Source organism: Sebastes fasciatus, chromosome 24 (genome assembly GCF_043250625.1).
Source record: "Sebastes fasciatus isolate fSebFas1 chromosome 24, fSebFas1.pri, whole genome shotgun sequence".
NCBI classification, from domain to species: Eukaryota; Metazoa; Chordata; class Actinopteri; order Perciformes; family Sebastidae; genus Sebastes; species Sebastes fasciatus.
The window spans coordinates 2,350,150-2,376,053 of record NC_133818.1 but is presented as its reverse complement, the minus strand read 5'-3'; the positions used below and the strand labels follow the sequence as shown (position 1 = coordinate 2,376,053).

The 25,904-nt window shown below is 39.7% G+C and overlaps 2 protein-coding genes across 2 annotated transcripts; one reads left to right on the top strand and one right to left on the bottom strand.

The window, feature by feature from the left end:
* Positions 1-1,425: 1,425 nt before the first annotated feature.
* On the bottom strand, positions 1,426-8,642 carry LOC141762802 (bifunctional epoxide hydrolase 2-like). The gene is made up of 18 exons (XM_074626876.1): positions 8,427-8,642; positions 7,501-7,579; positions 7,155-7,317; positions 6,764-6,954; positions 6,512-6,634; positions 6,168-6,239; positions 5,895-5,990; positions 5,726-5,804; positions 5,275-5,309; positions 4,981-5,007; positions 4,712-4,797; positions 4,450-4,561; positions 3,789-3,863; positions 3,648-3,690; positions 3,466-3,568; positions 2,508-2,577; positions 1,778-1,858; positions 1,426-1,668 (listed from the first exon to the last, which is right to left on the bottom strand). The coding sequence occupies exons 1-18, from the start codon at positions 8,615-8,617 to the stop codon at positions 1,522-1,524; spliced, it is 1,773 nt and encodes a 590-aa protein (XP_074482977.1). The 5' UTR covers positions 8,618-8,642; the 3' UTR covers positions 1,426-1,521.
* Positions 8,643-9,799: 1,157 nt separating this feature from the next.
* Positions 9,800-25,904, top strand: LOC141763302 (uncharacterized). Its single transcript, XM_074627871.1, has 16 exons — positions 9,800-9,884; positions 11,311-11,379; positions 11,949-12,383; positions 12,540-14,145; positions 14,416-14,679; positions 15,978-16,409; positions 17,331-17,780; positions 18,963-19,418; positions 21,303-21,566; positions 21,654-21,908; positions 22,005-22,250; positions 22,384-22,641; positions 23,598-23,891; positions 23,985-24,254; positions 24,686-24,769; positions 24,885-25,904. The coding sequence occupies exons 3-16, from the start codon at positions 11,996-11,998 to the stop codon at positions 24,949-24,951; spliced, it is 5,334 nt and encodes a 1,777-aa protein (XP_074483972.1). The 5' UTR covers positions 9,800-9,884; positions 11,311-11,379; positions 11,949-11,995; the 3' UTR covers positions 24,952-25,904.

The window sequence follows — 25,904 nt, the reverse complement described above, 5'->3', positions numbered from 1 at the left end:
GACAAAGACATATTTTTTTAATAATAATTCAAGAAAAAGCTTGCGTATATATATGAAAATAAATGTTTGGATTGGGTGGATTAGTTGCTAATGTTAAACTTTATTTCCAGAATAATTCAACTGGGTATTAGTGCTACTGTTGAGAAAAAATGTAAAAGTAATGATTCTGAGAAAAAGTCATATTACAAGAAAAAGTCGTAATATTTTACATAAATTAATTTGACAAGAAAAGGATAAAGTCATGATTTAATAAGATAATCTCTGTATATATTGTGACTTTTTTCTCAAAATATTTAGACTGTATTGTAGAAATCCTAAATATCCACATCTTTGTCCTTTTTAGGATTTTATTTTATATGTTCCTCTGTAATTTTTGCATGTACGCTGCATATTTAATCAAATTGTTTTCAGCCAAAGATAAATGCTGCCTGCTAAACTTTGAACTAAAGAAGCTATAGTTCGTAATTAAACAACTTTTTGGTTTCATTTATTTCAGTTTTAATTATCATTTTATCATCTCACTGTTCCTTTTCTTATTATTTCATTATTATAAAAAAAAAAAAAGAAGTTTAACAACTTTTTATTGTCAATCTTTACTTTACAAATAAAGTTATTGGGAGCGGTCGTACAATCTTTTGTCTTACATTGTCTTCTGTTTGGGTTTTCTGAAAAAAAAATGTCTACATTGTTAAAAATCCAGAAACAACAACGAGCTCCTTCGCTGCAATTAGATATCTGATTTATTGATTATTGTTTTCTTTAAAATAAATGTTAGAAAATAGTGAAAATGTTCATCATAATTCAAAGAGGAAATCTTCAAATGTGTTATTTTGTCTGACCAACAGACCGTCTCCATCCTGATTTTTGGCTGTTTTGTAGGCCAACAGGAGGTTAGCATCTCCCTGGTTCCCTCCACAAAAAGCCAATGGGATTCTTCCATCGGGTTTTGGATTATTGCAGAAAATGAGCTCTGTGGCAAACACACGTTTATGATACTTACACGTTTTGTTCAGTAAGATAATCTCCACAAATGAACACCACTTTTATGATTCTTGAAGTGTGAATGCAGTCACCAGAAGTTAAAAGCAAACGTTAGGCAATAAACCAACTACACCACGGTCACATGAGCGTGAGTATACACAACGAGGCTGTAAAGGAGGACGAGTTGGCGTTAGTAGTCTCATTTAGACACTTGTTAGTAACCGCCTTTTTAAAGACACGTAAAGGCTTCAAAACTCACAAGTGGGGTATTTTATATCGTAGAACAAAATGTTTAAATCTCTTCAGCTTGTGTTAACCACAGAACTTATTTCAGGCATCTAACTAAAAACCCATTCAATGAACCCATCGACTTTGAGACGTGGGAACAGGAAATGCCTCATTCCTGTAGCTCTCTATTAATTGACAAATATAATAATTGATTCATTGTTTCAGTTTTTGACAAAAGTTTTTAATTTTGCTCAAATCAGACACAAAAGCTCTTTAATTTATCATTTTTTTTCTGACTTCATCCTCCCGCCTTCACAGTTTGGATGCCACGGCAACGCCTCCGGCCTTTGTCAGTGTTTCTTTGAGCCACGATATCAGGATGGCGTTTGTCTCGGCTGGCCTTTCCATCTGAGTCCAGTGTCCACACTCCTCAATGTGTCCTCTGCTCAGGTTCGGGATCTGCAGTCCATAAACAGAGACGTCAGATTCATTTCCAGTACATCTACCATCACTACTGTCTTCAGGAAGGACTGATTGATAATCATGCTGCTGTTTTTGTTTTTCTCACCAGGTCCTCCATCCCCTTGGAGAAGGCCGGCAGCAGCACCTGGTCTTTACCTGTCGTCACCATCAGAGCAGGCATCAGCAGCTAACACACACACACACACACACACACACACACACAAAGTCAACCTTAAAAGCTTACATCATTTATGTGGATTAATCCGCCGCTGAAAACAGTCCCTAACAAAGTCACTATTTCCTCCTGTTTGTTTGATAAAAACTACAGTGAGCAGCTGTTTTAGGAAATTACTGATGAAAAACTCTATATTGGTGTTTTTAAGGGCAACAACATGCACTTTGCTTCCGTTATATGTCTCCTTTCAGACTAGTGGAAAGAAAACATTTATTTTACTACTTTGCGTCTGTAGATTTCTGCTAAATTCACCAAAAGTTAGTATTAGATAACGCCTCATTTACATATTTAAACATAACATTTGAGAAAACTTGTAATACATAATGTCAGTAATCAACTGGGGAAGTTTCATGGTGATATCTATTAGTTAAATGTTTTATCTTATTCACCTGTAGTGTCTATACAATCTATATCTTTAAAGGCCGTTTTCTCAAAGTGAGTTTTTCTCTCATACTTTGAGCCAGAAATCTTAAACTTACATCCACCAAACTTTCCAGTTTCATTCCTGTCTATATTCTGAAGGTTTTCACTGAATATTTTCCCAGGATGTGTATAAACCAGGTTTTAGTGTACATGTAGCTTTTTGTGCTCTGTAACGAACCTTTCCGGTGGGACGAGAGCACATCCACCTCCAGTTCAAATCCCCGTTTCGATACCAATTCAACGGCCTCCTGTGAAACGAACCAAAGATGATTATGGACTCACTGGAGAGTAATTCTCATTCTCATAATGATACAATTCCTTGTAGTTTTTTTGCACAAAAACACCCAAAATGTTGACTACATCGGTCAAAATCCGGCTGCACCTAATGATTATTGTCTTTTTTTTATTATTTTGGTGGAAATAGAAGGTGACAAAAGAGAAGTTACATAATTTAGATATAATATTAACAGAAGCTGTACGTTGGATTTGGCCACCCGTGAAGATGATCGGCTCTGTATACTATATAAATATAAACGGCTCATTCTAAGGTAACGAAAACACACGATTGGTATTTTCAGGTGATTATACAATAGATAGATCCCCTGATCAGAATCAGAAATACAGTTGCTCTTGTAAGAAAATAGAAATAAAGGAGTATGTAGCATGTAAATTATATATATATATAATGCTAAAATATAAACACAATATATTTAAAGAAATATAAGTAAGTAAGTACTAAAATAAAAATAAGAAAATGAGAATATTAAGAAATATGTACAAATATTTGCATGAAACTTGCAAAATACATAAATAACCAGAGTGCAAATAAGTAAATAAAGAATGCTGAGAAGTGGGATCTATTAAGTGTTAAATGCCAAAATGGTAAAATAAGAATTAAATAATAATATTTTGTGAAATGTACAGTTTAAAGGCAGTATTAATGACAGTATTGCACAAACAGTCAGTATCTGTTATCCATCACAGTGAATCTATCTTGGTAATCAATAAGAAAACCAATGCATAAATTCAGAGCTAAGGTTTTAGACCAACTTAAACATTTTCACACCTGGAAGCTTAAAATGTTAGTGAGAGGGTTGAGTTTTGGTGTGAATGAAATAGTGTGTTAGGTGTGCGACCTGAAGCCTCGCTCTTTGTACTGGCTGACGTAGTACTGCAGGTCGGCCTCCGTCAGCATGCAGCTGCGGGGAATCTGCTCCGGCAGACCCACAAAAAGACCACCTGTGACACCACACAGACAGCACAGCACAGGTCAGTGGTCACTTTACTCTCAAAAGTGCTTTTAAGACGTGATATTCACCTCGAGCACAGACTCCTGCAGTACTGAGAGCAGGACGCCTCTCCTGAGAGAAAAACATGGATTTATTAGTCTGTTTTCTACCGCTACACGCTGGATATCATGTGTGTGTGTGTGTGTGTGTGTGTGTGTGTGTGTCCTCACCGCTTCAGCACTGCTGAAAAAGAAAATCTTGAACGTCCTCTCCAAGTCTTTCTCCAGCTCGGCCTCTGCTACGCCCTGCAACACACACACACACACACACACACACACACACACACACACACACACACACACAAACACACACACACGTTTACAGTTTGTATTATGCTTTATTGTCACGTGCACAGAGAAACAAGAAATACTTGAAGGAGTGGTTCACTTATGTGTTTATTTAAAGCACACAAGTAAAAGTACTAATACCACACTGTGAGGATATTCCACTACAAGTAAAAGTACTGCATCCAGAACCTCAAGTAAAAGTACTAATCCCACACTGTGAGGATATTCCACTACAAGTAAAAGTACTGCATCCAGAACCTCAAGTAAAAGTACTAATCCCACACTGTGAGGATACTCCACTACAAGTAAAAGTACTGCATCCAGAACCTTACTACAGTGAAAATCAACACATCTGGAGATACATGTTTTTCGCTGGACAGGAAGAGTATATAAAACTGTAATCTGTAAAAATGTACTGCAGTAAACAGTTCAGTACTTAACTCTGAGATGTAGTGGAGTATGAGAGTAAATGAGTATGAAGCTGCACCTGAAAGCTCACCTGTATAAGCATGTTAGCGTGTAAGCATGCTGCAGGCAGACTTACAGGTTTTTGGAAGTAGAGCTGGTAATCAAATATGGGAACAGCCTTCAGTTTCTCTGCTGGACTTACAGAAGGATCCGCACGGAACAGAGGAGTGTTCAGAGACGCCACAGCCCTTCACACACAACAACAAACCCGTTGTACTACACCATAAAGTATCTGAGTACCACTGAATATCTCTGTGTGTGTGTGTGTGTGTGTGTGTGTGTGTGTGTGTGTGTGTGTGTGTGTGTGTGTGTGTGTGTGTGTGTGTGTGTGTGTTCACCTGACTCTCTCAGGGTAGTACTGAGACATGGTCCACACCAGAGCGCCGCCCCAGTCGTGACCCACCAGGGTGACCTGTGGCATCGACTGCAACATGGACAACAAATAAAGTGAGAAAACCATCTGCATCTGCAATCTGAAGTTTGTTGTCAAATTGCAATGAACTACATAGAAACGTACATACATTATTATATATTACATTATTAAATAATGCCAATGTTTCATCATTTAATCTAACATTAATTACCGTGTGTTGTGTTATTTACTCACCATTTTGTCCATAAATGTGATTAAATCCTGGAGAAAAACATGTTTTATGGCATTTAATATTATTCTATGTAAACATAATTAAATAGTACATGTCTTACTGTGCAAATTAAGTTGCATGACTGTAACAATAAGAAACATTGGTAGCAAGTCAGCTTAAATATAATTCAAACTGTCTTCATGATGGTATGCCTTTGGGAGATGGTTTGTTATCCTTGATGAGGATGTAAAGTGTAGGGAACACAATCATCCTCAACACCTAATGTCTGTTTCTTTAAATATTTGAGTAGTTTTTACCTTGCAAAGCTGCTCCTGAGAATATTCCTCTATGTCTGTGAGTGGAAACACAACCGTTAAAGTATGAATTTACTGTTTCATTCTTCCATGAAAAACACGTGTTAAAATGCAGCAGGGGAAGAAGTATTCAGATCCTTTACTTCAGTAAAAGTACTGATACCACACAAGTTAAAGTCTTGCATTCAAAACCTTACTTACAGTAAAAGTGTTATTATTATAATCCCAGTTTATTCTCAACACTTTGACTTAATCTTGAAATGGTATTTTGACTTTATTCTTGACATTTCAACTTAACTCTCGAAATGCTAAATAAATAAATAAAATCCTCCTCCTCTCGTTTATGCCTGGCCCTATAATACTCTTCCGTATTCCTTTGAGTATGTACCCAATGTAGTTTATCTCTTGATTATTTCTAAATAATTATGAAGGTGCTCTTTGTTTGGTAGCTCACCTGGGGGTGCTGTGGACTCTCCGTATCCCTTCATGTCCAGAGCCAACACCCTGAATCCTGCTGCTGCCACGGCTGGGATCTTCCAGAGACAGAGAGGAGGACGTTCATCTTCAAAAAATAACTGTGAGCATGAATGTAGTATTTGTCTTTAGCAGTGTTGGGATGTTACCTGGTACCTCCAGGAGTACCAGCTCTCAGGGAAGCCGTGACACAGCACAACTGGTGGACCTGAGCCCATTTCAACATAATGAGTCCTCACACCAGGCTGACACACACACACACACACACACACACACACACACACACACACACACACACACACACACACACACAAAGAGGAATTATTATTACTAATGTCTCAAGAAAATCACATTTAAACTGTGTGTTACTTCCATGATTTCCTAAAGAGATATCAGGTGTTGACACTGATGCAGATTATTACCCTGATGGTGACGTATCCATGAGACACTTCATCAGGTCTGCAGGATGCTGGAGGACTCTCTGCTCCAACAGCCTGAAACACATATTTACATTTGGATGTTACCTTGCTAATGTTAGTATAACAGCTGTCTGAGGATTTAGGTAACAACATGACCTTTCCTCCAGCACCAACTGATGTTTAGTTCATATTCTTTTCCTGCATCACCACAATGTTAGCTTTATTTTATATTTTATAAATTACATTCAAGGCTGCATTTATTCATCATTTTGGATGCAATGTTTTTTATTTGTTTTTGTTTGTATCCAACGTCCAGAAGTAAAAGATAAAACTGTTCTGGTCCACACCTGAACTCCAGTAAAGTTGGCCAGTTTGTTCAGAGCGTCATCCAGATTTTCCACCAAGATGGCCTTCATTCCCGCTCCCTCTGCTGCCTTCACACCTTCCTCATCTGCATCCAACCACAGAGCCTGAAAGGAGACGGACATGCTGGACATACTGTTCTGATTGGAGTTTACCTCTAGTCTAATTCAACATCCAAGTTCAACAGTATTCTCCCATCATGCAACACTGTGGGGACAGTACGATATACAGTCTACCTGTTGTGATGTCACTCCCAGGTGATGCAGAGCAGAGCTGAACATGGCGGGCTCTGGGACCATGTGACCTGAGCGGCAGGACTGGAGGACCAGGTCAAAGTGGCCGCCCAGCAGAGAGAGGAGGCGGGCTGGACCGTCTCCAGCCACGCCGTCATCTAGCCAGTGATTGGCCAGAACAGCTGTCAGTAGCCCTGATGGGACGGGAGGAAAAAGCCTTGTATTTACATTATCTACAGATTTATGAAGAATCATGTAAAAGGTTTTGATGCAAACAATTAAAAGGAAAACTTCAGCTTTCGTAAGTCTGCTAAAAGATTTAGTTAGAGGCCCACGGGCCGCTTTCACTGCTCTATGTGTTTTGGGAACAGATTCAGTGATTGCACGTGTGTACCACTGTGACGCAGGCTGGCAGCGGTCTTCAGCACGGCTGGTTGGACGTCCATCATCACCGCTCTGAGCTCCTCCAGCAGGCCTCTCACTGACCAATCAGACGGCAGGGTCACACCCTTGACCTCGGCCTCCTTCACACACTCTGCCCCGAAGGCTGGGATCATCTACACACACACACACACACACACACACACACACACACACAGATAAACACAGATTCAAGGATGAAGGAGGCAGTAAAGGGGCCCAGGAAAGGTTTCATATTCAGTCACCATCAGTGACAGAAACAAGTGAAGTGAAGCAGTAAATCAAAAGTAGATTATTTTATAGCTCATGACATGACCCACCTGAGAAAGGGTCATCTGACCTCTCTCTGCCCGGCTCATGGCACCGTCCTGCTGGGACGCCACGCCGGACAGAAAACCACTGAAAAGCACAGAGAGACATGATTAAAGACATTTAAACATGAATACGTCTGTAATACGAGTCTACATGGTGACATTAAAGGGAAGTTAAACATAAACAAACAAACCCTAGTCTCATAGGGTGTCACTAGGCTGACCGGATCCAGACAAACCAAATGTGGGACAATGTGGGACAATGTGGGACAATGTGGGACAATGTGGGACAATGTGGGACAATGTGGGACATGGGTTGCATATAGTTGCCCTCACGAAAAACTAGTATACTTCAAGTTTATTTTATGAAGTATACTTAAGTAAAGTTCAAGTATATATTTCCCAGGTATACTTTATGTAGTAGTTAATACTTCTTGGAACTAAATTGGCCACTTTTTAGTTTATAAAAGTATACTTTTAAGTATACTTTTAAGTGTACTTTTAAGTGTACTTTAAGTGTATGAATAGTAAACTTTGAGTACACAACTAGTTTACAACTAAGTTTTACTTTGTACTGCAACTATACTATAAGTATAATGATAGTTTACTAGTTTTATACTTGTAGCCCACTTTTTAGCTTATGAGTACACTGTAAAATATACTCTCAGTAAACTATTAGTTTACTTTATAGTTTAGTTTTCACTTAAAGTACACATAAAAGTATACTTTTATAAATTAAAAAGTGGGTCAATTTAGTCCCAAGAAGTATTAAAGTAGTATACTTAAAGGTATACTAGTATACTTATTACATAAAGTATACTTGGTAAATATATACTTGAAGTTTACTTAAGTATACTTAATAAATAAACTTGAAGTGTACTACTTTTTGGTTTAACAGTGCACAGATGTTGCGTAACAGCCGTCTCTCTCCTTACCCTGGCAGGTTATGCAACTCCTCCAACTTGTGGAAAACGTCATGAGGTCTGGAAGAGACAGCAACTCCCCAGAAGTTGAACAAGATGGCTTTCTTCTCAGCCATCTCCTCTGACCTGAGTGAAAGGATCTTTAATTTGTCTGCCTCTGTCTTCCAACAGGAATGTGTTTCCTCTGCTTCTGGTGCTGACATGTGTGAGAGGAAGCTTTAACCTCTGAACACACTAACACAGCAGGACCGCCCACTTGTCTAAAGGGACACCTCCTCTGTGCGGACGTGCAAATATCTGTAAGTTTCATGATGCACAAAAATAGTTAGAATAGGAATTTATGTCACTAAAAACAATCTAGAAGATCACTGATACTTTAATTCACAGTATTGTCTGTTGGGGGGGAAAGTTTGACTCCATAGTAAAAGCACAGAAGAAACATTTATGTCATTTATAACAGTAAAGAGTGGCTTGTTGGACATTCACATGTTGATTACTTCTTGTTGAATACTTCTTGGGACTAAATTGGTCACTTTTTAGTTTATAAAAGTGTACTTTTAAGTGTACTTTTAAGTGTACTTTTAAGTGTATGAATAGTAAACTTTGAGCACACAACTAGTTTACACCTAAGTTTTATTTTGTACTGCAACTATACTATAAGTATACTGATAGTTTACTAGTTTTATACTTGTAGCCCACTTTAAGGTTTATAAAAGTACACTGTAAAGTATAATCTCAGTAAACTACTAGTTTAATAGTTTTTATACTGCAATTATACTTTGTAGCACACTTTTTATCAGAGACGAGGACTCAAGTCTATGACTCAAGAATACTGAATTATACTTACTGTAAGTATATCTCGATCAGAAGATTAAGTACCAGTAGGCCTATAAGCCAAATATACTTAGACTTTTCTGTATTCTTGTCAGCATGAGCCAAGTATACTTAAGTATACTTTTGTTAAGTATATCTCTGATGAATACATAAAAAGTAATCTGAAAGTATACTCTCTTATTTTAAGTTTAAAGAAGTATACTAGTAGCACACTTGAATAAACCAACAGGAAGTGGTTGATTTCTTACATAAGAAACAACATTTATTGAACTTTAAATTAATTTAGTAATTTAAAACACACAATATTAACTAATAGATAACTTCTGTTTTAGATTGTAGTCCTGTTGTGAGTCTGGATTTCATCTCTTGGTTTGTGTCTTCTGGTCCAATAGTGGCATCTTGTGGATGTGAGAGCTCCTCTTCATACAGGATGTGTTTTTCTGCAGCTAAAGGGGAAGTAAGACAGACCAGGAAACGCTGAGACATTGTGCATGAGGCTGGACTGTTAGATTTATAAAAACATCGACCTCCCAACACAGAGAGAAACCCACTAAACTTCACTGAAGGATAAGAAGCTGTCACTGTGCCATACAGGTAAGAACAAGGAAGAAGAGAAGAACAAAGCAGTGCTTTAAGGTAGATTAAGAGGAAGAGACCATGCAGGCCTAACCCTTTGTTTCCACTTATCATTGTACAAAGACTTTAAAGGAAATATACCTGTGGATGATATGGTTATAAATAGGCCTCCAGTATCTTATTTCATTACTTTAGTAGCTCACCTATTTAAGATTTAGGACTTTTTCAGTTAACTAACATCCCAGCTCTTCCCAAAGTGCTTCTCACTATATGAAAGAAGTATTCATGTCTGTTCAGACAGCATGGCAGAGCGTTAATCCACGATCAAAACTGTAAAATCACCCATGTCGTTAGTTTTGTGAAGGATATGTAAAAAAAAAAAAAAATGGCATTAGGTGAATTTTGTTTGACGGCTTTTAATTTTGTTACTTCCTGTAAGTGTGGCTGGGTTTTATTTTGAAAGGAACAGTCGGATGTGACTAATACCCTTTTCACACCAATGACCAAGGTTGGACCAGGGTTAACCTACCCTGGTCCAACCCTCCTTTTGTCAATTCAAACCAGGCCAGTCAACCCGGGTTGAACCCTGGTCAGGACAATTCAGATACAACCTGGGTCAGACCCGGGAGCAATGCATACCAATGAGCTCAGGTGTTAGAAATGGATGGGGGGTTACACCTCTGGAGGATTACAGAGAGAGGAGATGATAGTGACATCATCAATTTGTGCAAAAACATCAAATGTCACAGAATGATGCATGTTTTTGGGATACAGTGTAAATATAGTCCACACAGCATTTTAGCTTTATAAAATGTTGAACTGTGTTGTATGTACGGAGATGAACGACAGATGGATATATACAACACGGATATATATATCATTTCTTTATGTCCAGCTCCGATGTTGGTTTAAATACGTTTTGAGGAACAAAACAATGAAATATTCCATTTTTAGGGGTAATTAAAGTAAATATGATCCTAGTTTGTACTAGTAACGGTTATGGGGAGCTTGTGACTAACTGTTATAGCATCTTAAACTATCTTAGCAACGTAGCTTGTTCGTTTTCAGGAGTAAGCAGTGAAGTTAGAGGTTCTTCCACCAAATAAATAAATACATACATAAGGACAAAATGAAACTTATGATAGTGGCTTCCATAAATATGGATGTATAAAAATACAATGCTGTGTAAATGTATAGTATTAATGTCCTAATCACACCTAAAATGTTTAGTTGCATTGACAGAGACCCATGGAATAAATAATGTTGTATATTTGCAGCTTTATTAAAGAGAACATTGTCCTGTACTGTCTTATTGTTGGTTGATGTTCAATACTAGTGTCCTTTTAAGAGAATAATAACTTTAAACAACGTTTTAGGTTGTTTTCTTCACCTGAAGAACATGCATAATAGGTGAAAGTACTTTTCCAGCCTCCAGTAGAGTCTCTGTAGAGTGACTTTATGATATCTTTTGTTTTCCTGTCATCAGGTAAATCACCACCAAAGGTACTGAACAGCTGATGGAGTCTATCATCAGTGGAGACTTGGAGGAATCTGTGTAAGTGTGATATACAGTCTGCATGTGTCTGTGTACGATGTGGTCTAGGAAGGTCATTATTGCTTGGTCGAGAAATGCTATTCAATAAATTACACATGCAGCATGATTTGACATTGATGCCAACTCTTCCTCCACTCCTGTTGTCTGCCCTGAATATATTTGATCTATTTTACATATCAGTCTGGCACACATTTCTTTAAGAGTGTTTCAGTTAAAGGCTCAGCATTGAGAACACGTCTGGGTTCAGTCAGGCCTTTTTCCTGTTCTGCAGACAGTATGAATGTAGTGTGGAGATAGATCTGGATATATGAGACATGACTGTTTGGATTCCCTACCGTCTCATTTTGGGTTGCATAGTCTTCAGAAGGACACAGGTATCCATCTTGAAATTGATAAAGACCATTAGAATCAATGTTAAACTGTTAAATGTTGCATCAGCTGCATGATGTTTAGACAATTCTGCAAAAACATTCCTGTTACTCTGAAAGATGTACGTAATAGTTAATACATCACAGGCAGAATAATTGTTGTAATTTACATTTTATTTAACCTTTTATTTGATTCCTCAGATCATTGAAGTTGGGTCTGTGTGCAGAACATACAGAAGTACGGACACATGGCTTGTTCAACACAGTCTGCCTTAAATTACGTCAAGGAGGCCAGAAGTCACCTTGTGAATGGATTAAAAAATCACTCATTGATTCTGGAGAACTTGAATCATATAAGAGTTTTGGGTAATGAGGATGTCAGCAAAATAGAGGCAGAGAAAGATGACTACGATAAAAACAGAAAAATACTGGACTCTGTCATAAGAATGGGTGAAGATACCTGCTACGAGTTCCTCAGGATTATTTACATGACGAGGAAGAAGAGCTTAGGGAGGACATCTCTCCCTGAGAGAAAGACTGTAGCTTCTACTGAGACCAAGGAGTTTGACCTGCACAACTGGATCAGCTGCTTTCCTTTCAAGGAAGACACACAAATAGATACAAACTACTTACAAGGTATATTGATTGATATTGTGATCAGCACCTTTGATGGGCTGATTTTATATAATGCATTTATTGTGTCTGTGTGCAAATATTGATCTATTATTTAGTGAAAGGTCTCAGCACTTAATTCATGTTATATTTATTTACTCACTGTTATTTCTATTTTAGGAACAAGCCCGTGCTGCCGATATCAGGCAAAGTTGAAGTCAAAAGCAAAAAAAATATCAAATCAGTTTTGGATGGCAAACAAAAATCTGTTTGATGAAAACAACAAGCCTGATCTGTCGTACATGTCACTTGTATTAGACACAAAAAAAAGTTGTCCCTCTAAAGTAAAGAAATTTAAGAGCAAGAAAATCAAGAAGAGTCGTCCTAAAATGCTAAAGACATACATGCCTGAGGACAAAGCAGAAACGTCCCCCAGAGACCTGCTGAAAACAGGTAAAAACATACTCTTGGTTGGTAAGCCTGGGATTGGAAAGACAGCACTCACTCACGAAATGTTGAAACTCTGGGCAGGAAGAGACAACAAGGACCTTGATTACATGTTTTACTTTGACATGAGAAAAACATCCCACATCATGAAGGCCCTGAGCTTGGAGGATCTTCTCTTCGGTGTGTTCAGTGAGCCAGATGAAGGCAAAGAAGAGGTCTTACAGGACATAAAGAACTCTGACAGTGTTACACTCATTTTTGATAGACTCACCGATCTGTCTGTCCACCCACCAGTGGTGCAGAGACTTGTAGAGAAGGACCTCCTACCTGATGCCAAGGTCATCGTGACTTGCAGACCTGATGACGAAGAAGAGTTTCTTCCTGCCGACTTTGAAAGAGTGGAAGTCAAAGGCTTTATTGAGCAGACCATAAAAACATACTTATCTGCAATGCTAGGCGACAAACAGAAGAAGGTTTTGAGCAACGTGGAGCTGTTGACTCTTTGCCATGTCCCAATGTATGCACTGATGGTGGCTGCCTGCTCTTCATTTGAGACACCAGAAGACTCTCCACAGCCATGCAGTATAACTGAAATCTACATCAATATTGTTCGTCATTGCCTTCAAATAAACAGCAAAACAAAAATCAAAGATCTAGATTCCTTCATCAACAAAAAGAGAAATGAAATACTGTCTTTGGCTGAAGTTGCTTTTCATGCAACTGAAGAAAAGACTGTGAACTTGACTGAAAGTCTCTGTGAAGACAGCTGTGTCCTCTCCTTCCTGAAACAGCTTGTTATCAGAGTCGCCCCTGCTAAGACAAAAACCACACATGCATTTCTCCATTACACAATGCAGGAGTTTTTTGCAGCACTGTGGCTCTTGAAGAATCCAGATCAAATCAAGGATGTTCTTCAGCAATGCCTCACTGAGGAGAAGAAACACATGAAGCATCTGATCCCTTTCATGTGTAGATTGTTGACTGAGAAGAGCCCCAGTTTGATGAAGTGTCTGATACCAGCTGAGGAGCTCAAGAATATATCCAGCTGGTTCTTTGGGGAAATGATTTCCACATTTCTCAACAGTGAGCTGTTCAGTGTACTGTTCTTATGCCAGTGCATGTATGAGTCCCAGTGTCCTGAAGCATGCATCTACCTTCTGGACAAGCTGGACTACCATCTTGATCTCAGTGGAGAGAGTCTCCATTCATACCCTTGCTGTGCTGTGGCCTATGTGGTCAGTCAGTCGAAGGAGAGGAAGATAAGCCTGGACCTTGAGGACGTCACGGTATCAGAACAAGGAATGAGACGACTATTTGGATGCCTTGAAAACGTCCAATGGTATGAGTGAAAACGTGTTTTAAGTGTCAAATTACAGCTAAGGCTACAACACATCTAATTAAGTAGAATTTAATGTGTAACCACTAATTTCTATTAATAAATCCAAGATGTAATTAGGATGACAAATTAGAATAGAAATAGAATCAGAGAATAGAAGTAGTACTTTTGCAGTAGCTTCTTTGCCTTAACACCTTTTATGATACTTTACTATTTTCTACTCTATTACTTCTATAATGAGGAAATGATCTCTGGTTACTCTTCACATTATAGGTGTGACCCTCTGCCACAGCAGCTGTCGAAGATCTTGCTCCTCAGTGAAGGGCAGATGGACCACATGAGCTTACTTGGCCTTGATGGAAATCAGTTGCACCTCCCAGTTGAGGGTAAAAAACAGCTGTTTGAAAGAGCAGTAAACATCATGCAGAAGATTACTACAAAGGTTAACGTCTGCCTCCACTGGGAAAGGGAAACTCCCGTCTGCCAGAATCTGTGCGAGTCTCTCTTGGAGGCTTTGCCACACATCAGCTCACTCAGGTATGTAGCTTTTGTTTTTGTGTGATGCTGATTCCACTTCTACAGACTTAAAGGCAGGGTGGGCCATCTCGAGACACTAGCAAGAATACACTGGATTTTTAAAAAGACCAGTGTTGCCAACTCTTCTCCAATGAAAGTAGCTCGCAGCACAAGCTCCAAAAGTCCCTAAATCTAGAGAGAAAGTCACCAAGTCAGCAATACTGACAGTCCGTCGCTTCAGGCCTCCATCCAGAGACACTCCCCAACTATTATCATTATGAACAGAAACATATCATAATGAACATGAATGGTGAACATGGCTGTTGTTAGTACTCACAGCTGGCATGCTAGCAGCTGTGGAAGACTCAGGTGATGTGCAATGAGTGCACGGGCAGAGTGCACGCAGGTAGATCGTTATCGGGATGTAATGAGAATAACGAAAAATGATTCTAAAATCTTTAAACTTTTATCCTTTTGTAAAACCCTCAATGTTGAAATGAAAATCCTTATCTGAAGTCTTAACTGCATGCTGATATGTGGATCAGCAGAGAAAAGTAAACTTTGATGTATTTCTTATATCACTTATTGCAGCATTACAAAGGCTAATTCATATTTATGAGTTTTCCAAAACCCCCCAAAGTCCAAATGTTGTTGCTTCTGGGTGAACTCAGGTTTGTTTTGGCTCCCCAATAATTTGAAACACTGGCTAATGCATTAAAGCGGGTTGACTTTTAACACTCAGTGGTCAGCACCTCTAAACACACAGTGGAATAGGTATAACAACCAGCATGTAAATAGGGTTAACCAGCAGTTTGTTTAGTCTGTTTTAAAGAACGTCCTTCAATTGATGTCACAGCTTCTAACAGCCTCCATACACTGTGGGAATACTGCTGACACATATCATGTTACAACTGCACAAATAGAAGAAGTACCAACCTCAGAGTTAAATTCCATTTCATACCTTTCTGTAAACTTCTCCGATTTTAGATTTCAGCAGTTAAAATCTACTAAACCTGTTTAAAGTTGGGAGCTAGCAGAGTTCACATGGCTATGCAGTGATCAGGTTAGTCTGGAATCATAAACTACTAATAATGTTCATTATTAAACTTCTGAACTTGCGTTGCCAACCAGATGATTTCCCCCTTTTTCTATAAGACACTCTTTTCATAAACTCTGCTAAAGATGTAGAAAAATAAATATTGCAGTTGCACTTCATATCTAACATGAGCACAGTGTTTACATTGTATGTGTTTAGATTTTCATTTGATGAGGTTTTACAGTACATACACTGTCTGATACATCTGTTTGTTATCATGCAGCTTCAGGATGTCCTACAGAGATCCAGGATCACAGGACCAGAAGCAATGCCACGAGACACTGGAGAGGAACAAAAAGCAGCTGCTACTGGATTTATGCCTGAAAGCAGCACTTGACGAGGGAGGAAGCTCTCACAATGTAGTGACTAGGCTCCTCTCTTTGTTTTCTGTTAACAATGACTTAAACTACATCCTTGATTTTTATCAACACGTCCAGAGTGGAGGGTTTTCAGGTGTCATTCCAAAACTGAGGCCACTTTTCCAGTCAGCTCCTGCAGTCTGGTTCATAGACCTCTCAGAGAGAAAGACCTCCATCCTCCTGGAAGTGCTGAAACTCCAACCAGAGAAGAAACCAGTGGAGCTGACAGGCTGCTCAGATGAAGAGAGTGAAGTGAGGAGTTTCCTACAGTGTCTGCCTTATATCTCACAGCTCAGGTAAGTCAGACAAATACAGTCTATTTAATAATATGTGGCTTCCTTCAGAAGAGGTTTGTTTAAAAAATCCATCTTACAGTCGCCGGTGTTTCCAAAAGAGTTGATTGTTGTTCTCAAATGAACAACACAGTGTAGATAAAGATGAATACAATTTCTCAGTTCAGTTATTATTTAGTATCACAGTCCTCTACCTGTATGAGAATAATTAAATGATGTGAATAACAATAAGAACAACAACACAGCTCTGCTAATACCTCCTCATACAGACATATAAACACATCATACAAAAGTGAAAAACAAACTGCAGTTAAAACTGGTAATGAACTTTTAATGTCTCAGCAGCCTAAAAATAAACTGTAGAAACATAAGAAGAAATGACCAACAGTGAATGCTGCATTGATCTGCCTTTTGAACTGAAGACTGGAGTGAACTTTACTGACTGTGATGAAAACTCTACCAACTGTATAGAGAGCAGCAGATTGTGAATTCAGACATCTGATTCATCATCACTGACAGATGTAATGTAGCATAACTGTAATTTACACGTCTGTGATCTCAGGAGCAAAGTGAAGCATTGCATGATGGGATTTTCTGTAACTGTTGTACATGATAGTGACTCTAGATTTTCTTCTTCCACTATGTATATTTATATATTGTGAATATATTTAACATTTTAAACTCATACACAGTAAAATGACATAAAGGGAACATCACCACTAGGAAGCTAATATGCAGTGATTTCACACACAGGATTAGTGTTTGTGTTGTGAGTCAGTACAAGTCAGAAAATGATGTTCAGTCAAGATGTAATTAGATTTTATACAGGACAGGCATGTACAAGATGGAGTCCATCAGTAGTGTGTTGTTGTATTTATGCAGCTGAGATCAGATCATCACTAAATGTTTCCTTTATTATTTCAGTTTTCATCCTCCGTGGTCAGATGATCATTCAGAACCAGTCAGGTTCTTTGGGAATCTGATCTGTGCAGCAGCAGAGAGAGAACAGCAGACAGGAGAGAAGATACTGGAGCTGCTATCATCAGTGTGCAGATATCACACATTCCCTTTAAATGAGAGATACAGGGATTATGATGATCACAAATATCAGTGTGATTTCCTGCTGGATCTGTCCTCCCACCTGAAGGACTATGAGACTACAACAGGCCTGAGTGTCCTTCCATCATTACAGTCAGTTCTCCAGTCAGCTCCTGCAGTCTGGTCCATAAACCTCTCAGAGAGAAAGACCTCCATCCTCCTGGAAGTGCTGAAACTCCAACCAGAGAAGAAACCAGTGGAGCTGACAGGCTGCTCAGATGAAGAGAGTGAAGTGAGGAGTTTCCTACAGTGTCTGCCTTATATCTCACAGCTCAGGTAAATGAATTGTTCTTCACATGACTTCAGTGTACATTTGTGGAGTTGAGTTCTTACATCTACAGTAACTCACTGTTGCTTTTAACAATATTTGGTGTCATGATTATTGTTGATTTCTTTTATTGATTAATAATTCTGGATTCAATAAGTAGAAAGGAGCAGTATTTTCATGCTCTTACTCCAGTGCACTGTGTGCCAAACCACTCACTCTTGTTTGTAGTCCTCTGACTTGTAATATGAAACATAACTGGAAGTTAAGCTAACTAGTCTTAATGAAGGTCACTGTCTGACCGACCCAGTGAAGCAGAGAAAAGAGTGTGGGAGTACACAGCTTCTTATTTGAAATATTGAACTGCAACTATTTGGAAACATGTCACAGTCTTCTGCCTGTGTGAGAATAAAGAAATGATGTGAATAACAATAAGAAGAACAACACAGCTCTGCTAAAACCTCCTCAGACAGACATAACAGCACATCATACTAAAATGAAACAACCTGCAGTTAAAACTGGTATTGTCTTTTTTAATATCTCAGCAGCTTAAAATATACAGTTGAAATATAAAAACAAATATTGTTCCACTGATAAAATAAGTAGCATCTCCTTCAATTTAATTTCACAGCAACTAATAAAAGAAATGACCAACAGTGAATGCTGCATTGATCTGCCTTTTGAACTGAAGACTGGAGTGAACTTTACTGACTGTGATGAAAACTCTACCAACTGTATAGAGAGCAGCAGATTGTGAATTCAGACATCTGATTCATCATCACTGACAGATGTAATGTAGCATAACTGTAATTTACACGTCTGTGATCTCAGGAGCAAAGTGAAGCATTGCATGATGGGATTTTCTGTAACTGTTGTACATGATAGTGACTCTAGATTTTCTTCTTCCACTATGTATATTTATATATTGTGAATATATTTAACATTTTAAACTCATACACAGTAAAATGACATAAAGGGAACATCACCACTAGGAAGCTAATATGCAGTGATTTCACACACAGGATTAGTGTTTGTGTTGTGAGTCAGTACAAGTCAGAAAATGATGTTCAGTCAAGATGTAATTAGATTTTATACAGGACAGGCATGTACAAGATGAAGTCCATCAGTAGTGTGTTGTTGTATTTATGCAGCTGAGATCAGATCATCACTAAATGTTTCCTTTATTATTTCAGTTTTGATCCTCCGTGGTCAGATGATCATTCAGAACCAGTCAGGTTCTTTGGGAATCTGATCTGTGCAGCAGCAGAGAGAGAACAGCAGACAGGAGAGAAGATACTGGAGCTGCTATCATCAGTGTGCAGATACAAAACATTCCCTCTTAAAGTCATTGATGATGATTATGATGACTACTACAAGGATTATCAGTGTGATTTCCTGCTGGATCTGTACTCCCACCTGAAGGACTGTGAGACTAAAACAGGCCTGAGTGTCCTTCCATCATTACAGTCAGTTCTCCAGTCAGCTCCTGCAGTCTGGTCCATAGACCTCTCAGAGAGAAAGACCTCCATCCTCCTGGAAGTGCTGAAACTCCAACCAGAGAAGAAACCAGTGGAGCTGACAGGCTGCTCAGATGAAGAGAGTGAAGTGAGGAGTTTCCTACAGTGTCTGCCTTATATCTCACAGCTCAGGTAAATGAATTGTTCTTCACATGACTTCAGTGTACATTTGTGGAGTTGAGTTCTTACATCTACAGTAACTCACTGTTGCTTTTAACAATATTTGGTGTCATGATTATTGTTGATTTCTTTTATTGATTAATAATTCTGGATTCAATAAGTAGAAAGGAGCAGTATTTTCATGCTCTTACTCCAGTGCACTGTGTGCCAAACCACTCACTCTTGTTTTTAGTCCTCTGACTTGTAATATGAAACCTAACTGGAAGTTAAGCTAACTAGTCTTAATGAAGGTCACTGTCTGACCGACCCAGTGAAGCAGAGAAAAGAGTGTGGGAGTACACAGCTTCTTATTTGAAATATTGAACTGCAACTATTTGGAAACATGTCACAGTCTTCTGCCTGTGTGAGAATAAAGAAATGATGTGAATAACAATAAGAAGAACAACACAGCTCTGCTAAAACCTCCTCATACAGACATATAAACACATCATACAAAAGTGAAAAACAAACTGCAGTTAAAACTGGTAATGAACTTTTAATGTCTCAGCAGCCTAAAAATAAACTGTAGAAACATAAGAAGAAATGACCAACAGTGAATGCTGCATTGATCTGCCTTTTGAACTGAAGACTGGAGGGAACTTTACTGACTGTGATGAAAACTCTACCAACTGTATAGAGAGCAGCAGATTGTGAATTCAGACATCTGATTCATCATCACTGACAGATGTAATGTAGCATAACTGTAATTTACACGTCTGTGATCTCAGGAGCAAAGTGAAGCATTGCATGATGGGATTTTCTGTAACTGTTGTACATGATAGTGACTCTAGATTTTCTTCTTCCACTATGTATATTTATATATTGTGAATATATTTAACATTTTAAACTCATACACAGTAAAATGACATAAAGGGAACATCACCACTAGGAAGCTCATATGCAGTGATTTCACACACAGGATTAGTGTTTGTGTTGTGAGTCAGTACAAGTCAGAAAATGATGTTCAGTCAAGATGTCATTAGATTTTATACAGGACAGGCATGTACAAGATGGAGTCCATCAGTAGTGTGTTGTTGTATTTATGCAGCTGAGATCAGATCATCACTAAATGTTTCCTTTATTATTTCAGGTTTCATCCTTGGTGGTCACATCGTTCAGAAGCAGTCAGGTTCTTTGTGAATCTGTTCTGTGCAGCAGCAGAGAGAGAACAGCAGACAGGAGAGAAGATACTGGAGCTGCTATCATCAGTGTGCAGATACAAAACATCACCTCTTGAAGATATCTGGTGTAATGTCCTGCTGGATCTGTACTCCCACCTGAAGGACTGTGAGACTACAACAGGCCTGAGTGTCCTTCCATCATTACAGTCAGTTCTCCAGTCAGCTCCTGCAGTCTGGTCCATAAACCTCTCAGAGAGAAAGACCTCCATCCTCCTGGAAGTGCTGAAACTCCAACCAGAGAAGAAACCAGTGGTGCTGAGAGGCTGGTCAGATGAAGAGAGTGAAGTGAGGAGTTTCCTACAGTGTCTGCCTTATATCTCACAGCTCAGGTAAGTCAGACAAATACAGTTTATTTAATAATACTGTATATTTACTTCAGAAGAGGTTCGTCAAAGATCCAGCTCATAATCACCAGTGTTTTGTCAAAAGTGAACTCATCATTCCAGTTACATAAACATAATGTAGATAAAGATGAATGCCATTGTTCAGTTCAGTAATTATTTATTAATACGCAGTATTTTAATATAGTGTGTATCACAACTAAAACTTCATCCTACTGTTTGTGTGTTCTCTAAATTCCACCCTTGATGAAAGACGTTGTACATAACATGGTTTGTAATGCAGTGTGTCTTTACCTTTGCTGTTTTCACACTCGATCCACCTTGTCGTGTTCCAGCTGTGATCCAGAGTTCTTCCAGAGAGTGTGTTCATGCATCTCTGTGAGATCCAGAGAGGAGGCCGAGCAGCTGTCCTCTCTGCTGCGGCTGCTGGGGTTCACCCTGCTGTTAACAGGAGAGTTACCCAGGACAAGCTGCCGCTCTGTGGGGACAGTTCTCAGACGTTGTGGCTCTGATGTGGATCTCATCCTCACACCCAGAAAGATGTCTGTCAGAGGAGTCTTCCTCCTCTTTAGACGAACAACACAACTACACAGTCTGAGGTACGCACTTAATAGAATTACTGGCTTTTGTTCTTGTGACACCATCTTCTCCAGTTAGTTATGTCACGGCTGCTCTTTTATTTTCAGGCTTTCTAACGGCATGGCCTTGCTACTGTGTCGATGGGTAAGAAGAGAGAGAGAGAACTGTCGGGTGACTATTGAAGAGCTTTCTCTCTCTCCTCAGACGGCCCCACCATCACTAAGAGTACTGTTGAAGCTTGTCAGTAGTTTGGCGTCCCTGCTGAGATACTGGACAGTCAGTCGGTTAGACCTGACTGAGTTCTGTGTTCCTGCTCAGGGTCTCATTCCACTGCTGCTGCATGATGGCCCTCTAACAATCAAGTACAAGTGTTTCCTGAGCCTCATAAACACACTAATGAATCTAAATGTGGTAATAATTGACTGTTCTAACATATATTCATACATTTCTATCTGCAGACTGAGTAAGAAGACTTTCCATCAGCTACTCTCCCTCCTTTATGAAGTCCAGGACAAGGACTTGACCTGGTCCTTCTTGAGTAAGGTAGGTGGAGACCTGACCTCCTGCTGTCTGAACTGGGAGCTTCTTCACTATCTGCTGCAGTCATCAGCTCAGACCTTCACCGTGAACGTGAGAAAGAACAGCTTCTTACAGGAGAGCATCGCACGTCTGCTTCCCTTTCTGGACAGGATTGTGTTTAAAAGGTGATCAATTTGTTGTTTTACATTTTACCAGATACAGACATGCAGTTTATCTTTTTTAATCACTTCCACATGTGTTGTTGAGGCTTGTTTTCACTAAACAAAGTGTCCTGGTGAATACACTTAATGCTTTCAGACCCTGTCCCAGCTTTGTGTTGACCGCCATCAGAGAGATCTATAGAGCTGGAGCTGGTCCCATTATACCCAGTTTACTGAGGTCATTGGATCATGTGATCAGCCTGACCTGCAGAGAGATGGACTCGGTGGACTGTGCCGCTCTGCTCTTCACCCTCAAACACAGTGACAGAGTTAAACTGGACCTCCTGTGGACCTCCATCCCAGCAGGGGAAATAGAGTCCATCCTCTTTATGCTGGACAAAGTTTCTCAACTCAGGTCAGACAGTAGTGATGGTGTCTCAATGCTGTACCTGTATCAGTACGCCCCACCACACAGGATATACTTCACCTATCCCTGGAAAACATGTATTAATGTATACATGACATCACAGGATCATTCAGGTTCATTACACATCGGTTCTTAGTAGTTTTGTCCATCATTCTATCAGTAATAATCACATCGTACTCACCAAGATCTGTGAGCACGGTGCTGAAAACAAGTCTGATCAGGAATCACATGAGCGATCACACAGGTTGGAAACAAACCAACAGCTTTTCCAGATCCTCTAAACCACTTTATGTGGAGGTCACACTGAAAGTGATGAAAGAAGATGTCAGTAATGATCCCTCATTGTAGAGGAAACTCCAGTCAGTACAGTGGGACCAAGCTGAAGCAGGAAGCTGGTCTTTAAACTGTGATGCTGACTGTTTGTGTCATAAATCTACTGTTTCGTGTCTCTTTAACACAAGTAGGAGGTTTGTTTCCAACCTGTCTGACGCTTCTGTTTCTCGACCAATCAGAATGCTTATCAGTGATGTCACCGTGTTCCCAGATCTTAGCTATTAACGTGATGGGCTCTATGCTATTATTACTGGTAGAAATGAAGGACACAACTACCATAATAAGTTGCAGTTTGGAGGATGACCTTTGACCTGCAGCCTCTACTATAGTCAGACGTCATATTCACATTTTAACAACCTTCTTTTTTTTTAATTTGAGCACAAAATTAAGTTATTGGGCAAACAGTGTGGGTAATCAAGTTAGTCAGGAAATGACTCAAATAAATATGAAATATAGAAATGCCAAGATAAACTGGAGGGGGCTTTAATTAATATTATTGTATTTAATATTTTTTGTTTGGAGTAAATGTGAATCTGCAGATCATATTGGTGACTGATCAATGAAACCACATGGTTATATTAGTTTAATCTATAGATGAATTCTCCTCCCAGTGTTGACAGGAATCTGCTGCTGAGGTTGGTCCACTGCTGTGCTGCCTCTGAGGCCCAGCAGGGGGCAGCAGTCAGCCTGCTCAGGACTGTGCAGCACAGGCTGGATCTGTCCTGCTCCTCCTGTGTGGATCTGGATCAGAGGGACACTCTCCGTCTGACTGGTGACGACTGCAGGGCCGTCTCCATCATCCTGAGACGCAGCAGCCGGGACACGCATCTCATCCTGCAGGACTGTGAGGTGGAGGACGGCGGACTGGACCTGCTGTTTCCTGTCCTCGACAGAGTCCGCCTCAGGTGGGAAAGACCACAGCATGACTGAAACCTGAGAAGAAGCTTGTTTTCATTCATGTTTCTGCAGCGTAACGGTCTTCTCTCTGCTCTGTTTAGAGCCAGTAAAGCTGTCCTCCTCCAGCTGCTGTCCCTGGTTCCTGTGAACAGTGAGAGGGACAGAGTGAGACGGGCAGTGTCCCTCTGCAGAGCCCTGGATGGAGAGCTGGACCTCAGTCACACCACACTGGATCAGAGGGTCTGTGGAGCTTTGGCCTGGATGCTGGACTCCTCTGAAGAGCTGACAGAGCTGGACCTCAGTCACTGTCAGCTCACTGACCAGCTGCTGCTCACACTCAGCGCACATCTGCACAAAGTACAAGTCCTGGAGTGAGTGGCAAACTGTAAATGTCTTCATGTGCCTAGAACCCATCTAATGCAGTGTTGTCTATATATAGATATACCACAGCAACAGGTGGAGTCTGTGTGAGGTTCAAAAAGAGCCAGTAATGTCAGCTCCTCACAGTTTAATGAGCTGAGAGGTTGGGCTGCACAATTAATCATCAAATATTCATCATGATTTTGGCTTCCCACGATTACATGAATTCATTTATTATCATGATTTATTTATTTATTAAGTTTTTTTAAAGCCAGAATTGATTTATTCTCTTCATTTGAGTCTGTGTGGAAGTAGAAGGAAGTTAAAGCTTTTATTGTTGTAGTCTGAGTCACCTCTACGGCCTCCAGCAGCAGCCGGCTGATCTGATATCATGTACTGTAATAAATGTTCCTCTGTGTCTCTGTTTGTGTTCATGTTCCAGTCTGAGTCACAATAACATCACTGATGCTTCAACCGGCGCGTTGCTCCAGCTGGTCTCCACCAACCCCTCCATTGACACCGTGCGGTGAGCATCCATTCATTAGTGCACCAGCTGTGCTCATCGGCTGACATCACTTCAATGATTCACATGTTATTCTGGCTGAGTGACGTCTGCTCTCTCTGCTTCGCTGTTTTTCTAGACTCTTCAGGAACAACATTGTGGACACAACGTCCTTTAAGAAGGACAAGAAGTTTGAAATATGGTGAAGCGGTCGTCAGTGTGGTGTTTTCTGTCTGATGACCATTAGATGAAAATGTTAGTGTAGTGCAACTACTAATACTGTGTTTGAGGTGGTCTGTTCACATGGAGGTCAAGAGCAGCCAGGGCCTCGTTTCAGGTCTCAGCTTTAACAAAGCCTGAACTCTGAGTGGACTCATCCTGAGGAGGGAAACTCAGAACAGCTGATCAGAGTCCGATCAATCTACTCTGAGTAGGTTGAACCTGAACATAAAAAGCCATCATCAATAGAGCTCTGATACCACGATTCATCTGTAATCCAGTCAACGTAGAGATATTAGTACATGTATATGCTGACTGTGCACATTTAGCTTTAAAAAAGTCAGAGCAGGGAGAAGTGTCAATAACACATTAAAGTTTAATTCAGTGTTGTCCATTGTTGTCCATCCTCCACTAATTAATTAATCCTCCGCTTCGATGCGCGCTGAATGAAGGAGGAAATAAAGCAGCGTGTCTGGCTCTGTAACAGGGAGCAGGTCGAGTTACCGTGGCGACTGACTCTGTTACCATGGTAGCTGACCCACAGTTTAAGTTATCTCTCTTTCTGGAAGAGAAAATCCAGAGTTTACATCATCTCAGGTTTAACTAACTCAAAGTTTTTACTAATCCTCTTTCTCTTTCTGAAACAGAGCTCAGCAGTGTTTGATGATAATCATCTGGAGATCATGACTCCTCTCTTGTTCTGGAGGTGCTGTAGATTATTATTTTATGCTGCTCATATTTAGCATTGACACCCTGAGATAATGTTCTGTTGGGATAATTCATATTTTAGTATTTTGTGGTAACTATGAATGTTTAGTTCATAAAACATGTTTGATACGTTGAGATGACAGTGAATTATCTCAAGGGAATGATCTTGAAATGTAAATATGAGTGTCTGTTCCTTCTCTTTTCCTCATTAAAATCCCTCGTTTACTGTAAA